Source organism: Fusarium tjaetaba (assembly GCF_013396195.1).
Source record: "Fusarium tjaetaba strain NRRL 66243 chromosome Unknown NRRL66243_c0000328, whole genome shotgun sequence".
NCBI classification, from domain to species: Eukaryota; Fungi; Ascomycota; class Sordariomycetes; order Hypocreales; family Nectriaceae; genus Fusarium; species Fusarium tjaetaba.
In genome coordinates this window covers 44162-61425 of record NW_023501524.1, presented here as the reverse complement: position 1 = coordinate 61425, position 17264 = coordinate 44162, and the positions used below count along the sequence as shown (strand labels likewise).

The 17264-nt window shown below is 50.9% G+C and overlaps 7 protein-coding genes across 7 annotated transcripts; 5 read left to right on the top strand and 2 right to left on the bottom strand.

The window, feature by feature from the left end:
- Positions 1–436: 436 nt before the first annotated feature.
- FTJAE_12253 (uncharacterized protein) lies at positions 437–1013 on the top strand (the record flags this gene model as incomplete). Its single annotated transcript, XM_037345280.1, has 4 exons — positions 437–508; positions 559–611; positions 665–939; positions 991–1013. The coding sequence occupies 4 exons, from the start codon at positions 437–439 to the stop codon at positions 1011–1013; spliced, it is 423 nt and encodes a 140-aa protein (XP_037200710.1).
- A 937-nt stretch (positions 1014–1950) lies between these two features.
- On the top strand, positions 1951–4365 carry FTJAE_12252 (uncharacterized protein; the record flags this gene model as incomplete). Its single annotated transcript, XM_037345279.1, has 2 exons — positions 1951–3554; positions 4023–4365. 2 exons carry the CDS (start codon positions 1951–1953, stop codon positions 4363–4365), a joined length of 1947 nt encoding a protein of 648 aa, XP_037200709.1.
- Positions 4366–4640: 275 nt separating this feature from the next.
- On the top strand, positions 4641–6512 carry FTJAE_12251 (heat-shock hsp60; the record flags this gene model as incomplete). The annotated part of the gene is made up of 3 exons (XM_037345278.1): positions 4641–4745; positions 4802–4943; positions 4996–6512. The coding sequence occupies 3 exons, from the start codon at positions 4641–4643 to the stop codon at positions 6510–6512; spliced, it is 1764 nt and encodes a 587-aa protein (XP_037200708.1).
- A 1086-nt stretch (positions 6513–7598) lies between these two features.
- On the top strand, positions 7599–8514 carry FTJAE_12250 (cofilin; the record flags this gene model as incomplete). The annotated part of the gene is made up of 6 exons (XM_037345277.1): positions 7599–7601; positions 7657–7667; positions 7881–8064; positions 8129–8202; positions 8257–8305; positions 8374–8514. The coding sequence occupies 6 exons, from the start codon at positions 7599–7601 to the stop codon at positions 8512–8514; spliced, it is 462 nt and encodes a 153-aa protein (XP_037200707.1).
- Positions 8515–8887: 373 nt separating this feature from the next.
- On the bottom strand, positions 8888–9549 carry FTJAE_12249 (ubiquitin supergroup; the record flags this gene model as incomplete). Its single annotated transcript, XM_037345275.1, has 2 exons — positions 8888–9388; positions 9439–9549. 2 exons carry the CDS (start codon positions 9547–9549, stop codon positions 8888–8890), a joined length of 612 nt encoding a protein of 203 aa, XP_037200706.1.
- A 467-nt stretch (positions 9550–10016) lies between these two features.
- FTJAE_12248 (nucleolar 2) lies at positions 10017–12056 on the top strand (the record flags this gene model as incomplete). Its single annotated transcript, XM_037345274.1, has 1 exon — positions 10017–12056. The coding sequence occupies one exon, from the start codon at positions 10017–10019 to the stop codon at positions 12054–12056; it is 2040 nt and encodes a 679-aa protein (XP_037200705.1).
- Positions 12057–12726: 670 nt separating this feature from the next.
- Positions 12727–15798, bottom strand: FTJAE_12247 (cytokinesis inhibitor byr4; the record flags this gene model as incomplete). Its single annotated transcript, XM_037345273.1, has 1 exon — positions 12727–15798. One exon carries the CDS (start codon positions 15796–15798, stop codon positions 12727–12729), a length of 3072 nt encoding a protein of 1023 aa, XP_037200704.1.
- Positions 15799–17264: the final 1466 nt, after the last annotated feature.

Below are 17264 nucleotides of genomic sequence, written 5' to 3'. Positions count from 1 at the left end.
CCTCAGTTATTCGTAACTGTATTCGCAGTATCAGTTGTCTGTGCCACAGGGTTTAGTTGCCTGGTTAGTGCACAAACAGTATTTCTCGTGCTGCTTGGTTAGGGCCGCTTCGTCTGATGTTGATATTTGCCCACAATATGTGTGGCCTGCTGCCACATCTCCCCTCTAGTACCTCTTTGCTTTTCTCCCTGCTCTGTTTACTCCAAGCAAACTTAGACTCGTCTTGTCTAATCTCTCCCGAACCATTTCTTTCAACCTCTCACCATCTCAGTTTTGTGCCTGATCATCGCACTCACTCACACCACAACGCCAGACGACCACATTAGTCCCAAACACTGTAAGTTTACACGCCCTTCATCTTCACTTCGTCTTGACTCTTTATCCTGTCTTCGTCTCGGTCTCATCGCTCACTCTCATAGCCCAAGCAACCGCCAACATGTCCAAGCAAGAACCTGCGGATCAGGTCAAGTTCCTTGTGTCCTGCATCGGACACACCAGCAACGGTCGAGTAAGTCTAAGTCCCTCTTTCGTCTCACGTTGCGCTGCTGACCTACCAAGCCTGACTTTCAGGCTGTTGCCGATGAGCTCTCCATCGTCTCCAAGGCCGCTGCGTAAGTTATGCCCCCCCCTTCCCCACCATCAACACTAACTCACGACGCAACAGTCAGAAGCGATATGAGCGAATGCTCAAGGCCCACGGCATCAGCCGTCCCGGTGCCCTCGCTAACGGCAACGGGGTCGAATCTGCTCCCTCAACTCCCAAGCGCAAGGCCAAGGCCGAGGGCGCTGGAAGTGCCAAGAAGCGAGCCACTCCTCGTAAGGCCAAGAAGGAGGAGTCCGAAGACGATGAAGATGTGAAGCCCAAGACCCCTGCCAGCAAGAGCAAGGTCAAGAAAGAAGAAGAAAAGGACTCGGCTGATTCTACTGGCTCGCTCTCTGGTATGTGTCCTCGATGTTTCGTTCGCGATAATTTACTAACTTCGACGACAGATGCGCCCCCTTCTGATTCTTAAGTCCAGATCCAACGGCCTAGTGCACGAGAATAGGCACACTTGGAACAGCAGCTTCACCATGGATTTTGTCTTGATGATCTCATGGATAGCTAGATATCTGATTAGGATGTGACAGCGTATGCGCAGAGTTGGGGTATCAGGACCATGGATCGAGGATAGTCTCAAGAGATGCAAGTAGCAACGAAAGAAATGAATCTGTGCTTTTAAATTCACAGGATCGCAATTGATTCTTTAGTATGCTCGCCCGTTAACAGTGACTTGAGTTTGTAATGCCTTTTGTAATCCAGAATCGGTGAGTGTCCATCCCATTACATTTGATTTCTAGCCTCAGCTGTCAAATCGTAAGCACCATATATCACGGACACTCAGCGGGAACAACATTCGATCGAACATCACATTCAATTAAACTCCCTACATGCCTAGGTACTCAAAGCCACTAATAGAGTCCGGCTTTACATTTCTCGCCGTCTGCCAGGCACTGCCAGTGATGGCTTCAAGCCCCACTCCATAAATGCACCCCCTATTGTCACACTTGAGCATCAATTGAACAATAGCAATTCTGCCAGAATTTCCTATTGTGGTTGGTACCGTCACTAATGAATGAGAGCATGCATGGTATCCTCTATGCTCATGGAGAGGAGCATATCTCTTCTCTTCCCTATCCCACACTCACCATCAGTTCTCATTCTTCCTTCAACATTCATTTGCTTTGCAACAGCGAACTCCATCGCCGGCTTCGTTCCATTCTGATTATTCTTGCAAGACTCAAGGCAAATTGAGTGTTGATTCACTTTCTGTAAGTAAAGTGCTCTTCTTCTGCTACCTCAAACTCATTCTCTCAAGGCACATTTGACTCAATCTTTGCTCATACCAAAGCACACAACACTTCTGCTTCATCTTTTGAGCTTCGTTGCTTGCTATTAGGTAAGTTTTCATCATGTTGGGTCCTACTCCAGCCCGTACTCCGCTCTCCTTCACCTTTGAGGACAGCGATTCCGAGTTTGATGCTCAGATGGCAATGCCTGATTATGAGCCCATGTCTCCTGTTGTCGCCAATCTTGAGAAGATGGTTGCCAATCGCAAGACCGTTCCCAGTGAGAGCGGCACCACAGCCGAGACTATCAGCTCCGTTGGCCGTAGCATGTCCAACAAGCGTAGCATCTCAAGCATGGATAGCACTCCCCCCGAGTCGCCCATTGAGGCTTTTCTCTCCCGGCCCGAGACTCCCAACTACCCTTGCAACAACTGGAACTCTACCTCCACGTTTACCATGCGTAACGGTCAGGTCTACAGCTTTGGTCAGCTCCAGGTGATGTCCCTCCAAATTGCTGAAGCCAGACGCAACGGAGAATTTCCTCCTACCACCGAGCCTACTCTGGATGCCAATGCTGTTGCCGAAGACTACAATTCGCTCATCTATCTTCGCCGCCTTCGTGGTAACCAACTTGCTCCTGCTCCTCAGTCATACGTCCACTTCCGCGAGCAGGTTGCACTCGGCATCCAGGTCCGTCAGGCATCTCTCAAGCGCGAGACTGATCAAGAAGTCGCCCGCCGTGTTGACCACTACCTTCAAGCGGTGGAAGCTGAGCAGCGATATTACAACGCTTCAAACACTGCGCTCCAGCATCGTGAGGTTTTCAACCCTACTCAGCAAGACTTCATCGACGTCCACGATGACATGTGCTCTATGGTCGAGCATACCATCGAGCAGGGCATCTCCGACGCCACTGGACCCCTCCGCATGAACGTTTCTAATCTCAAGAAACAAGGCGAAGTCTTCCAAGAGCAGACAGCCCTCCTGCAGCATCAGAATGACATGTTCCAACGACAGACTGATGGACTTGTCGAGCGGCAAAGCGGCCTTCTTCGACAGCAGAACAACACGTTTCAGCGACAAAGTGAGCAACAAAACAGCCTTGTTCAGCAGCAGACCAGCCTGCTTCGACACCAAACCGATGCCTTCCAACAACAGGCCCAGGAGCAAACCAGCCTCCTTCGACACCAGACCGATGTCTTTCAGCACCAGACGCAGAAGCAGAATGATCTCTTCCAGCTACACGCGGACCAACAGAATGACCTCTTCATGCAGCAGCACAGCATGTTTCTGAACCACAAGGCTAGCCTTCGGGAACACAGCCGTTTCTTCAAGAAGCAGACCGACACTCTAGAGCAGCAAAACAAAGTCATGAATGCTTCTGTCACTCACTTGAGTAACCTCATCGAGCCTCAGATCTATAACAACCAGGCTGCCGCCCAGACCCTCGCGTCTGCCAACCAGCTTTTCATCGACTTGTCGAAAGAACTCCCCGAGACCATCCGATGCGCTGTTGAGGAAGCTTCCCAGAAACAAGCTCGCGAGCTCATTGAGCAAGCTCTTCATATCCAGCAGATGGCTTCCGCCGACCCGCAGCCAGATGCCAAAGCCATCAGCGCCGCCCAGGAAATGAAGGACGCCGCTGTTGGTTCCGATAGGGCCGAACGAAGTGAGCGATCATCTATCTTCCGTATGGTGCGCAAGTTCAAGCGCCAGCGCATATCCTCGTGAGTGATTGGAGGAACGGGCAGCAGAGTAGTAGCAGACCTCACCGTCTTGGGATGGAATACATTTGATCAATTTGATGTATGTAGCGACAAGGTCTGATTGACACTTGCTTTGCTCATTGAGTTGGCTGTACTCAAATAGAACTTCGATTGATTTCACATTTTGATTAGTCTTGACCAAGACTCGACTGTTTTGACTTGGATGGTATATCCAATATGATGATGAGTCATGTGATACTTCTCAATATCACGGCTGTTCTTGACTCCAACTACTCACTGCCCACTTCAGTTTCAATATCCCTGCCCTGTTATCTTCCTCAGCTTGGAATTTCTACCTGGGAAGATCGATCCGATGTTCCCCGCCAACTCATGCTGATAACAATTGTAAGACATTATGTAGTTAGATATGTGACACAGTTTCAACATTGAAAGTTATCTTATTCAGTGCCAGTTATCTTTTGAGTATAGGATAGCCAATGACACGAATTCGTTCTCAGTAGAGATTCTCACTCGATCTACCCAGACAACTTACACCGTTGAGCCCCATGGAAAACGAGCGAACCCCAGATGGGCCATTTGTCATGCAACATCGGGCAGTGGAGTCGTTCACCGTGGAGCAAGGCTCAAGCTCAAGCACTCAAAGTCTCGGTCTGGAGATCGAAAGCCGCTCGTGATCCGTCAAAAGCCAGTTCTGTATGCCGCCCTCGGCTATGGCGCCGGTAATAGGAGTTCCGGGTCTTGGAATGCCCCATCTTCAGGCCTTCCAGGGCATTTAGCAGCGAGTCTCACAGACGTCGTTGGAAAGGTGTAGAAGTCGATGGCCGGTGGCGCTAGTACGTATCGGGGTTAGCCTCGCAGCTGGGTTTTGCCGAGACCGACACTCCGAGCGACGGGGACGATTCCAATTTTTTGAGAGCTTCTCAGTCGCCGCCAACATATCAACCTTTGTCTCCCTCACTCGAACCCTCTCCTCCTTTGACTCTGACTCGTCCGTCCTACATCCCCAGGTCGAATTCTCACGAGCGTTTCTCTTTTTTCTCCTTTACTTGTAATTCTCCCCATATACCCCCTCTTAATTCCACAATCATGCAGCGCGCATTGAGCACCCGGGCTCGGGCTTCCGTCCTCTCCTCAGCGGCCACCAAGTACCGAGCTGGCAGCCTCAGCCAGCAGGTCCGATTTGCTCACAAGGTATGATGATACTACGACGTCACAATATCCCAATTGTATACTAATTCACTCTATAGGAGCTCAAGTTCGGTGTTGAGGGCCGTGCTGCTCTCCTCGCTGGTGTCGATACCCTCGCTAAGGCTGTTGCTACTACCCTCGGTCCTAAGGGCCGAAACGTCCTCATTGAGTCCAGCTTTGGATCTCCCAAGATCACCAAGGGTTCGTACAAACCCCATCAACCATTTCCAAGCTTTCAACTAACTTATTACAGATGGTGTGACCGTTGCCCGCGCTGTCAGCCTCAAGGACAAGTTCGAGAACCTTGGTGCCAAGCTCCTCCAAGATGTTGCTTCCAAGACCAACGAGGTTGCCGGTGATGGTACCACCACCGCTACCGTTCTCGCCCGTGCCATCTTCTCCGAAACCGTCAAGAACGTTGCCGCTGGCTGCAACCCCATGGACCTCCGCCGAGGTATCCAGGCTGCTGTTGAGGCCGTCGTCGAGTTCCTCCAGAAGAACAAGCGCGATATTACCACCAGCGCTGAGATCGCTCAGGTCGCTACCATCTCCGCCAACGGTGACGTCCACATCGGCCAGATGATTGCCAACGCCATGGAGAAGGTCGGCAAGGAGGGTGTCATCACCTGCAAGGAAGGCAAGACCGTTGCCGATGAGCTCGAGGTCACCGAGGGTATGCGATTTGACCGTGGCTTCGTCTCCCCCTACTTCATCACCGATACCAAGTCCCAAAAGGTCGAGTTTGAGAACCCTCTCATCCTCCTCTCCGAGAAGAAGATCTCTGCTGTTCAGGACATCATCCCCGCTCTCGAGGTCTCTACGCAGCAGCGACGACCTCTTGTCATCATTGCTGAGGACATTGAGGGCGAGGCTCTCGCTGTCTGCATTCTGAACAAGCTCCGTGGCCAGCTCCAGGTTGCCGCTGTCAAGGCCCCTGGCTTCGGTGACAACCGCAAGTCCATCCTCGGCGATCTTGCTATCCTCACCGACGGTACTGTCTTCACTGATGAGCTTGACATCAAGCTTGACAAGGCTACCCCTGACATGCTCGGTTCCACCGGTTCTATCACTATCACAAAGGAGGACACCATTGTCCTGAACGGTAGCGGCAGCAAGGACGCTATTGCTCAGCGATGCGAGCAGATCCGTGGCGTCATTGCTGACCCTACCACCTCTGAGTATGAGAAGGAGAAGCTCCAGGAGCGCCTTGCTAAGCTTTCTGGCGGTGTTGCCGTCATCAAGGTTGGTGGCTCCTCCGAGGTTGAGGTCGGCGAGAAGAAGGACCGATTCGTCGATGCCCTGAACGCCACCCGTGCCGCCGTTGAGGAGGGTATCCTACCCGGTGGTGGTACTGCCCTTATCAAGGCCTCTGCCCACGCTCTTAACGAGGTTCCTACTGCCAACTTCGACCAGCAGCTCGGTGTCAGCATCGTCAAGAACGCTATTACACGCCCTGCCCGAACCATCATCGAGAACGCCGGTCTTGAGAGCTCCGTTGTTGTCGGTAAGCTCACTGACGAGCACGCCGGTGACTTCAACAAGGGTTTCGATAGCTCAAAGGGTGAGTACGTTGACATGATCAACGCCGGTATCCTTGACCCCTTCAAGGTCGTCCGCACTGGTCTCATCGATGCTAGCGGTGTTGCCTCTCTTCTGGGTACCACTGAGGTTGCCATCGTTGACGCCCCTGAGGAGAAGGGAGCTGGTGGTCCTCCTATGGGTGGCATGGGCGGCATGGGAGGAATGGGCGGTATGGGAGGTATGATGTAAAAGACGGAATGATATGACTTTATGTTGTGCTGTATCACTAAAAAAGCTGGATGGATGAATGGCGCACAATGGTTTGCGTGTTATCTTGGGACGGGTAAAGTGGTCTTGCAAGCTCATCTCCTCTCTATCGGTTGTCGGACCACGGCATTTGTCTTCATACCCCTTACGGATTTTCAGGCTAGATTTTGAAAGCCATGTATTATAGCATTGATTGTAGCATTAGCATGAAAAGATATGAGATACTAAAAGTTAAAAAAGAGAGGCAAGAATGAAAAACATTGAAACACCTGGTCTCTTATCTTTTATGTGACTTGACATTAGTAGTACTTTGAGTAACATGCTGATATGTTTGTATTGATTGTTTGCATTACTGGTAGGATTGTATAAGGCAAGTTCCGAGTCGCCGAGATTGAGCAGGGGTTCATTGCATGAACAGACAAGAGATGACGAGTTTACGACAAGGGTGAGTTATGCTGCCTCAAGAACAGACACCAACAGTAGACAGTTTCGTAAGTATAAGATACCATTGCATATGTATACAAGACCAGAGTTCAGTTTCAATACAAGCCAAGGAAGATATCAACAAGTCATGTCGTATTGAACCAAGTAGTACCTGTAGGTAATAATGTTCTACTGACATACACTCTTGTCCAGTCACGTGAAGCTATCCTTACAGGCAACCCCCACCAAGAGGAGAGCACCCAAGAGAGGAAGAGAGGGGAGACTCGACTCAAGTTTCTCCCGCAACGGCCCCGCCTTTCTATGGGACAATACAAGGCAATTCTCTCTCTCTACCGCCTAAACCGAACTAACCCAAGAGATACAACCCACTCACTCTCACGCCCGTTTCCATCGACTTTGTCCTTTTGCTTCGCTTCGCTCTGCATCGTGAGACTGTCGATTTTCTCTCCTACACTTCAATCCACTCTGTACGTACGCCGAGAGCCTCTTACTCTTCCTCCACCCCCAACCAAAATTTCATCCTCTTACAGCCTGTACTTGAGGTCTATTAGCTAACTAAGAGCTCCCCGCCAGCCCGTCCACCCCTCATCCTAAACATCCCGTCTCCTGACGTAGACCGCAATCATGGTAAGCTCCCCTATAAAACCACCAAAAATAACCTGAATCTAACGATAATCCGCAGTCTCAATCTGGGTTCGTCCTGTCACTCTCTTCTTCAGCTGTTTGATCCTCGTGCGCCCATGAAATCCTCACTTCCCCGCGGCTGAGCCTCGCTTCGCTGCTCATCTCCCCTCCCCCTCGACCATGATTATGACGCCTGGCGCGGGGCAAACATGCAACAGCTACCTAGACAGCATTGTTTGAGACAACGGCGCTAACGTTAGACTTTGCTTTTTCGAAATACAGTGCCACCGTTTCGCAGGACTGCATAACTGCCTTCAACGACCTGAAGCTTAACAAGAAGTACAAGTACATCGTCTACAAGCTTTCCGACGACTACAAGGAGATCGTTGTCGAGCACGCCTCCGACAACAGCGACTGGGAGGACTTCCGTGAGAAGCTCGTCAACGCTACCTCCAAGAGCCGAACTGTACGCGTGCCAACCCGACGAACGTAGAATGACACCGAACCACCAATTCTAACATCTCTTGTAGGGCGCTGTTGGCAAGGGTCCCCGTTACGCCGTCTACGACTTCGAGTACAGCCTGGCCTCTGGCGATGGTATCCGGTATGCCGTCCTCCCCTGGCCTGCATGTGGCCCAAACCACTGACAATCGGACAGAAACAAGATCACCTTCATCGCCTGGTCTCCCGATGATGCCGGTATCCAGGTACGTAGACACGCGACATTGCTTGGCAATGCGTCTCATTCAGGCCCCCCACTAACACCCAACTGCAGCCCAAGATGATCTACGCTTCCTCCAAGGAGGCTCTTAAGCGATCGCTCACTGGCATTGCCACCGAGCTCCAGGCCAACGACACTGATGACATCGAATACGACTCCATCCTCAAGACCGTCAGCAAGGGTCTTGCTGGTTAAGCGCGCTGTCACCGACTACCCAATCGCCGCCCGCGCTCCCATATAGAAGCGGGTGGATATGGAATTTGAACATACCTATGGCTGTTTCAAGAGTTGAGACACCAAAACAAGCAAATGAGTAGGAGTGCATAGTGAGGGGGTGGAACAAACGCGCGGGGACCATGAAATGTTTCGTTTCCTCCAGGGACGCAAACCAACGAGTTTGCTTCTGGAGGCGAGACTTAAATTCGCACAATTGTCGACACTGACCATGTATCGTACGTACCACGGGAAATAAAACCGCATGCTGGTATGTGGCAACTATTGGCATTTTATCATCTATCTATCCGATTGTCTCTGTCATGCTCTCATTGCTTCTAAATATCGTCACCTTCTATGGGTTTGCTTGATTCGACTCCCAACTTGATTTGAAAAGCCCAGAGAGACGTTCCGCCTCGGCTTCATCCTTTAGTCGTTGCATCAAGAATCCTTTCAGGTCACTCCAGAAGGCCTCCGTCTGTAAGGCTTGGGCGCCTACGGGTTGGGCCTCAGGAGTGGCCTCAGGCTCTTCTGGTGGAATAGCAGCGGCACCTCCAATAACCATAACCGTGAACTCAATAGACATATCCGTCTCGCCTAGTAGGTCCTTAAGAATCTTGCTATCAGGGATAGGCTTCTTGTTGTGCAACAACTTGGTCTTAGCGGCGGGTATCCTTGTCTGCTTCTCGATGTTGGCCTTGATGTCCAGGATTGAGGTGTCTAGGGGTTGAGAGGTGAGCTTGATGCTCAGAGGAGGGTTGCGAAGCGACTTGAGTGACACGGTGATGCTTCGTTCGGAGCCGGGAGCGAGGTTGTTGGGTTTGCTCATGGGCTTGGGCATGCGGGGGATGATGTACTAGAGCTGGTATTAGCATGTGTCCTGGAGGAAGAGCACGAAGTCCATACAGGTGGCCTAGCAGGGTAAGTCTTGGGGTCTTCGACATGGTCGGCAGAGAGTCGGATAGGCCGCGACTCTAGCGATGCCAGAAATGTTTGGGCGAAAGCGGTTTCAGACATGATGATGGCTTCGTTGTGGTAGGTAGACTGTTAGCTCGACGGAGGCGGGGTTGATCGGCGATGATGAATGCAGAGGTGAGAAAGTTGAAGGATAGTAGAGAGAGCCTTTCGAATGTATAGGACTCTAAAGGTATAGTAAAGATGTCAATAGTCTCTATTTCGCAACAATAGGAACCGATCAATAGTAGGTTCTAGCCAGCTTCATCAACTATCGTCATTGAACACACCCACCAGAACAAGCTCAAGCTACCCACAAACGATTACATAAAGCACTTTTCCAGCAATCCGATACGAAGTTCTGCCGCTTATCAGACCCTGGTAATCGCAGCGCGCGCAGAAAAAAGTTTCGGTGGGGCGCGATCTATTGTAACTTTTCCTAGGCCCAAGAACCAAGACCAGATCTATTTTGCATCTCGGTCGAACTAATTTCTTGACAACTTTTCAATTGTTGTTCTGCTCACTTCAAAATGGGTGTCGGACGTCGTATGAAGAAGCAGGGTCCTCCTCAACCCCTTTCCGAGGAACACTTTGCAAGACTTAAGCGCAAGGCCGGTCTACCTGTCGATCCCGTTGTCGAGGCGCCCGAGAAGAAGAAGCGAAAGACCAACACAAAGGAGAGGACGGTCATCGAGCCCAAGAGAAATGGTGTCGCCGCTAAGAAGGATGGCAAGAAGACAAAGGTCACCAAGCCTGTAAAGACTGCAGCGCCTGCTCCGGAGCCAAAGGCCAATGGCAAGGTGAAGAAGAACAAGAAGGCCCCGGCGCCGGCGCTGGAGGATGTGTCCGATGAGGAGATGGACGATGAGTTTGACCTTGAGGATCTTGAGGACGATTCAGATCTTGAGGGCGGCGCCGGACTCGGCGACGATTTCCTCGGTTCAGACGACGATGACTCTGTATTCGACTCCGATGAAGATGCTGGAGGCAAGAACACGAAAGCTATGTTCTCTGAGGACGAGGACGAGTCCGACGCCGAGGAGAAGCTCACAGCCGCCAACATTGCGGGTCTTTCAAGGAAATTGGATGCTCAAATGGCAGAGGAAGCTGCCGAAGCAGAGGCTGAGATGGCACAAGAGGCTCTCCAGACCAACATCCACGGCGACAAGCCTCACATTCTGTCCGATGAAGACAGCGACGATGAGCTATCAAAGAAGACAACCGCCCTCCTAGCCCCCGACTTGCAGCTTCTGCGAACAAGAATCACGGAAAACATCCGCGTCCTCGACGACTTCGCCAACCTGTCCGAGGAGGGTCGTTCAAGAGTCGAGTACACATCACAACTTCTCAAGGACATTTGCTCTTACTATGGTTACTCCGAGTATCTCGCTGAGAAGCTCTTCAACCTCTTCACCCCTCGTGAGGCTTTTGCTTTCTTCGAGGCTAACGAGTCGGCCCGTCCTGTCGTCATTCGCACAAACACTCTGCGCACTCATCGTCGTGATCTTGCCCAGGCTCTTATCAACCGTGGTGTTACTCTTGAGCCCGTCGGAAAGTGGTCCAAGGTTGGTCTCCAGGTTTTCGAGAGTAGCGTACCCCTCGGTGCTACTCCTGAGTATCTTGCCGGTCACTACATTCTCCAAGCTGCATCCTCTTTCTTGCCCTGCATGGCTCTCGACCCCCAGGAGAACGAGCGCGTGCTCGACATGGCCGCTGCCCCCGGTGGAAAGACTACTTACATGGCTGCTATGATGAAGAACACCGGTATCGTCGTGGCTAACGATCCTAACAAGGCTCGTGCTAAGGGTCTGATCGGTAACATTCACCGTCTTGGAACGCGCAACGTCATTGTCTCAAACTACGATGCCCGTGAGTTCCCCAAGCCTATGGGTGGTTTCGATCGTGTTCTTCTCGATGCTCCCTGCTCTGGAACTGGTGTTATTGCAAAGGATCCCAGTGTCAAGACCAACAAGACAGAGCGTGACTTCATGCAACTCCCCCACATTCAGAAGCAGCTTGTTCTCGCCGCCATTGACTCAGTCAACCACAGCTCCAAGACAGGCGGCTACATTGTTTACTCAACCTGTTCCGTCACCGTTGAGGAGAACGAACAAGTCGTTCAATATGCCCTCTCTCGTCGTCCCAATGTTCGCCTCGTTGATGCTGGTCTCGCATTCGGAAAGGAGGGCTTCACCAGCTACATGGGCAAAAAGTTCGACCCCTCTATGCGTCACACTCGCCGATACTACCCTCATACCTACAACGTGGACGGTTTCTTCGTTGCCAAGTTCCATAAGATCGGCCCCACGCCCGCCAATGCCTCCAACGCTCGTGACCGTTCTACTGGCCCCGCTGACGAGGAAGAGGTCGTCGATAGAACACCTATCGCCACAGATGATGAGGAGACAGGCAAGACGAAGCCTGATGACGACTTTGGCGGCTGGGATGAGGAGGAGGATAAGGAGTACATGGAGAAGGGACGAAGGAATGCCATGCGCCGAAGAGGTCTGGATCCTAAAAGTAACAGCAAAAAGGCAAAGAAGGAGAAGGAGATCACAAAGCAGAAGTAGATACCAACTGCTCAACCATTCGCGGGAGTTTCTTGTTCTAAAAATGGTTACGGGTTTGACGACCTTTAGTGTTGTTCACGTAGAGGGTTTTTCATATTATACGCTAGATAATAAACAAAAGTGTTTGGAGTCCATTCATATCACAACAGTTTCAACTACAAGGGTATCCTCGTTTTGTTATAAGCATCTCATTTGATATAAAATCTAACTAGACCACAAAAGAAATGAATAAAAAGAATGTCGTGGCTAATAAAGCAGGTCGTAAAGTTCATCTCGTCATTAAATAGCCCAGCTTCCCAGCCGTAAGGGGGTTTGCCGCTGGCCGCCATTTTTTCTATCATTCCCGAGAACCCAAAGCCAGCCTAACCCTTTTTTGCCATATAGTACATGGTCGTCATCAATATCCCTTTGGCGCTGGCAAAAAAACAAAACAAAATAGAGTAACAAAAATATCAAAAACCAGAGGGAGTCATGTTGACCCAAACCACCCGGGGTATCCAGCCGTAATCCCTTTCATGACAATCAGTTGTTTGTTCCATAAATCGTGTAGGTGACCCTGCCATATTTTGTGTGTGTCCACAATTGCTCGGCATGGTCAGTGTGCGTATTACAAGTTGTTGCTTAACAGTGATGCCGAAGAATGGTAAAGAGCCGTGAGGCTCGAGTTTTCTCACATAGCCGCCAAATCGTCAAACTGTGAGACAAGCTCGCGTATCGTCCAACGCCAGGTTTCGCGATCTCTGGATCCTCGGCCGATCCATTTCTCGCACTTCTTTCTCCACCGATCTTCTTCTTCTCGTTGTCGCCTGATGAATTCAGGCCCAACATCAAATTCTTCGCCGACGAGCCACTCATCCTTGATGTCGCTAACGCGACCCTGAGCGCCCTCATCGTCGGCAGCAGTGTTATCTTCCAAGTCAGGAATATCCTTGAAAACGTCTTCGTCGTCCAGCGCGTCAAAGCCATCCATAGTGTCGCTGGTCTCAGAGGTAGGCTTAGCAGGATTGTCAAGTTTAAGCCAGCACATGTTCTGTGGATCAAAAACCATGCCACCGACAACTTGAACGCCCTTTGTGGCGCTAATATTGGTGATGAGTGCAGGACGAGGTGTCGACATTTCCTTCTCGCGGGTATTGCTTGAGACAACAGCTTGGGTAGGTGTTTGTACAGGGGGTTCAAAAACATTGAGGGCGTTCTCATTGCCTTCCCATCTGTATGTGTCTGCATTGTAGAACATACCATTCACCACTGTTTTTTGGTTAGCGATAGTATCAACGCGAGGTCTAATAAACTCACTCTTAGACTCTTTGCCACTATTCAAGTTTGAGATTAGGTGTGGCTTGGTCTGTTGTGGTCGCTTGTGTTTTCTCGATCGAATGTTTGACTGAGGAATGGTAGGCGTCAGATTGCCTCGCGAGGAAAGGTGAGCCACACGCTGGGAGCTTAGAGGCGTCAACGGGCCACTGCTAGGGACCCGTTGAGCCAGCGCAGTCTCCCGGGCGATTCTACTTGCAGCTGTGTCGCGAGCAAAGTGAGGAGTGAAGGATGGTCGAGGGGTAGGAGGGATTGATGGAGACATGGTAGTGTTCCTGTCTGGCAGAACGTTTTGATACAGCCTGTTACGCAAAGCAACTTTTGGTCCTGAGCTAGTCGGTTGCTTCAGGTACTTCGTCTCGGTTTCTTTGGATGTGGGCAGATCATCAAAGCCGTCCAATTCGTGGCCATCACCAAAGTTCTTTTTGTTCTTTGGCTTGCTCAGACGCTCCCAAGTATCGGCAGTAGCGCGGTGACGATGATTTGGACTGGGTGATCGCATTGTCGACCGGGAAAGTGTACGAGAGTTAGGGCGTAGGTCAATAGAGCTGATAGAGTTGTCTGAATCATGTCGACGGAATCCACGAGTCTGCTTTGTAGCAACGTGCTGTGACTGCGACTGAGAGGCACCGGCAGGCAGAAATGGCAGGTGAGACTTGCGGACAGTTGCCGGGCTGTCTGTCGCGCCATGTCGCTGACGTTCTGTGGGCGTCTTTGGCCTCACACCAGACGATGGTCGACTATTCTCCGACCTCGAAGGGGGCCTCTCATGACGGTAGGAAGGCTGCTTGGCCGGGCCACGAATTGCAGGTAGGGAGCGTTTCTGCTTAAGTAGCTGAGCACTAGTGGTTGTCGGCTCATTTCGAAGTGAATTTGTAGAGGTGCGAAGATTAACTTCCCTCCTGCGTGGAGTGGGCGGCAGTCCATGAGATGGTGAGGTTGTAGTGGGAGTTGGTAGGCTGACGATGGAGGATTGGGATGAGTGACCCAATCTGGAATGAGAGCGACGAGTGCGCTGCGGGATAGGGCCACCGCTCTCGGATACAGGCTCCAACGATGTTGAGTGTGTTCGCTCATGGTGATTCAACCTAGGTATCCGAGTTGAATTGAGTGGTTTGTGTGTAAACGTGAGCGACACTGCCGCTTTGGGTCGAGCAGGGCTCACCGGCCGTGTTTCCTTGACTCTGACGTTCTTATGCAGAGTGAGCTTGCTCGAATCAAAGACATCTCCTTCGCCGAGATCAAGGCCGTCAAGAAAATCAGGCTTATCGGCTTCTGCTGCCGGGATCTTCTTTGCAGGTACAATAGGTTCTTCGGAAATGCGGTTGGGCGATCGACTCTTCCGCCTCTGTTGAAGCCTCTCGGTCCAATTAACAGGCCCTGGAGGGAGGACAAGTCCATCAAATGTTTCATCTTCACTTTCAGCAGTGATAGAACTTGACACACTTGGGCTAAGCGCAGAAGCCGCTGAGCTTCGGGCAGAACGTGCGTCTCGCCTGGTACCACCATATCGAGTGCCCAAGCTTCCTTCTCCCCAGTCCAGATCCTCTGACTGGTTGGAAGGTGTCTTGGGGATCTCCTTTCTGGTAGAAAGTTTAAGTTTTCCGTCTGATGGAAGTTCAAGATCCATCTCAAAATCATCCTCCGGGTTGGAGGGTTTGGCCTCTCTCTGAGGAGTAGGCGGTGTAATAAAGGAAACAGGTTTAGGAAGTTGACGGTTTTTGGAGGCTCTAATAGTATCACCTCCATCTCCAAAAAAGTCATCGTCGTCATCAGCGTCTTTAAATCTATCCAGATTGATGGCGGCAGAAAGACTGCTTGTGGCAGACTGAATAGACTGCATGCTTTGTATAGACTGAATTGATTGAGTGGACTCACGTCGGTTGACTTTGTCAAAGGGAGAAGTCGGAGGTGAATTGCCCCAGCTCATAGGGCTAGTATGTGTAGATCCAAAGCTGACATGTCGCGAGGTCTCGGGAGACTTGGGTTGCTCTAGTTTCTTCATCTTCAAACCCTGCGATGAGTCGGGGATCTCTAGATCGTTCTCCCAATCGTCTTGGATGATCTTGCGAATCTTTCGTCCGCCAAGACGTTTGATAGTACCTCCCATGAGAGCAGAAGATGGAACATTTGATGGTAATGGAATGCCGGCACTTTGGGCTGCGGCGATGGCATCTAGCGTTGACTTCTCGTCATCTCCCGGGATATGGACCTGTTGCTCTTCTTCTCCTTCGAGTTCAGATCTAAATGAAAAGTGGGATGACCCAGAATCGCGTCGTCTTGAAGAGGATGGTCGCGAAGGATTATTTGTGGCAGTAGATGGGCTTCGGAAGGATAAATCGTCGCCTTCTACCACGAAGTCATCGTCGTCCCAATTCTCTATGTCGGCCTCGACGGGCTGTCTGGGCTTAAGTCGTAAGGGTTCCATGGTAGTGAATGTGTTGCTATGTGCAGTACGCAATCTGTATGCTGAGGCCAAGGTTGTACAAATCGTGTTGGTTGGCCTGGCTGTTGGGGACGCGATGTCAATTGCGTGTAGTCATTATTGTCAATGGTAATTGTTCCCCGCATACAATAGCATATCCTTCAAGCGTGACAATGTGACGTTTGAGGAGAAGGCTGCGTCAAGAAAAGTAGACAAAAAAATCGACAATCGTAGGGAAAGGCTTCGCGAAAGCTGCGGATGCGTTTGTAGTAGCTTTGTGCGAGTCGCTGATCAAGTATTCAAATGTGTGAGAAGAAGCGAAGCGAAATGTGGTGATAATAGTAACAAAGAAAACCGTCGCCAAGTCGCCGTGTGCTGCGAGCGGATGGACAAACAAAAACCAAGATCGACACAGGAAAAGCTCGTTCGAAGAGGGAAACCGAATTTGATATCTGTACGTAGGTGAGGATTTTTTTGATGGTCGAGAGGGTGACGTGCGAGACAGGATGCAAAGGTCAGGAATGCGGTCGGTGGTGGATGAGGTGGATTGGTTTGTTTAGTTTGGCTCTAGGTTTGGTGGGCGACTGAGGTGAGGTGCTCTGTGAATCACAGTGCACTCCACTCCCGTGCACTCCAGCTTGGTAGAGAAATGGAAGGCTGGGGGGGTAACTCTGAGCGTGGCTGGAGGTGGCCCCCGCTAACTGTTAAGGGACGTGCCCACTGTAGCCATCAGTTGCTGGGCACTGCTATCGCTAGAGGTGGCTCCACACAGGACAAGTGGTCAGCTCTTGGCTGCTGCGCTATTTAAGCACTACGCCTGAATGCTTACAGACGCTACACCTGAAAAGGTCTCTCCTGGACGGACCAGAATGTGACCAGACCTTTGAAGCAAAATTCGGAGGCAGGTTTGAGAAATGGGAGTGATTTCACGTGATTACCCTTGCGCAAACAAGTCTAGCTGTGAAAACAATGAGATTCTTGCCTGTGGGAAACCGTTTGAAGCGAGGGGGAACCGCCCGATTGGCCCAAACGTTCACGCGTCATGGTCGCGACAAGTCGAAGTTTTCTTCACAGGACGTCACCAGTTTGCGTTTGGTGGCTGGTTGCTCAAGAGCCAGCTCCGTCAGCTTAATTCAGCTTGTTTTCCAAGCTTTTCGCCTCCATATCTTGTGCCTGGCGTGCCTGGACGATCTTGGATGATCTCACAAAGCTAAAAACCTGCCTGGGCAGACAGACAAATAGACACCCCTGGCTATTATGATGATGATAATCTCGTCGTCCCCAGGCCACTGTCCCGCATAGATTAACCTCCCTCCAACATGTCTCGTCGAAAATATTAGTATACGACTATATACCGGCTTCTCACTCCACAAGACAGTTCTAGGCACGATCTCATGCCCGGGGTTTCTAAAGTTGAAGCTCGTCGAGGGAAGGCCGCTCGTAAATGTCCCAGTTGGGAGATGCGTCGT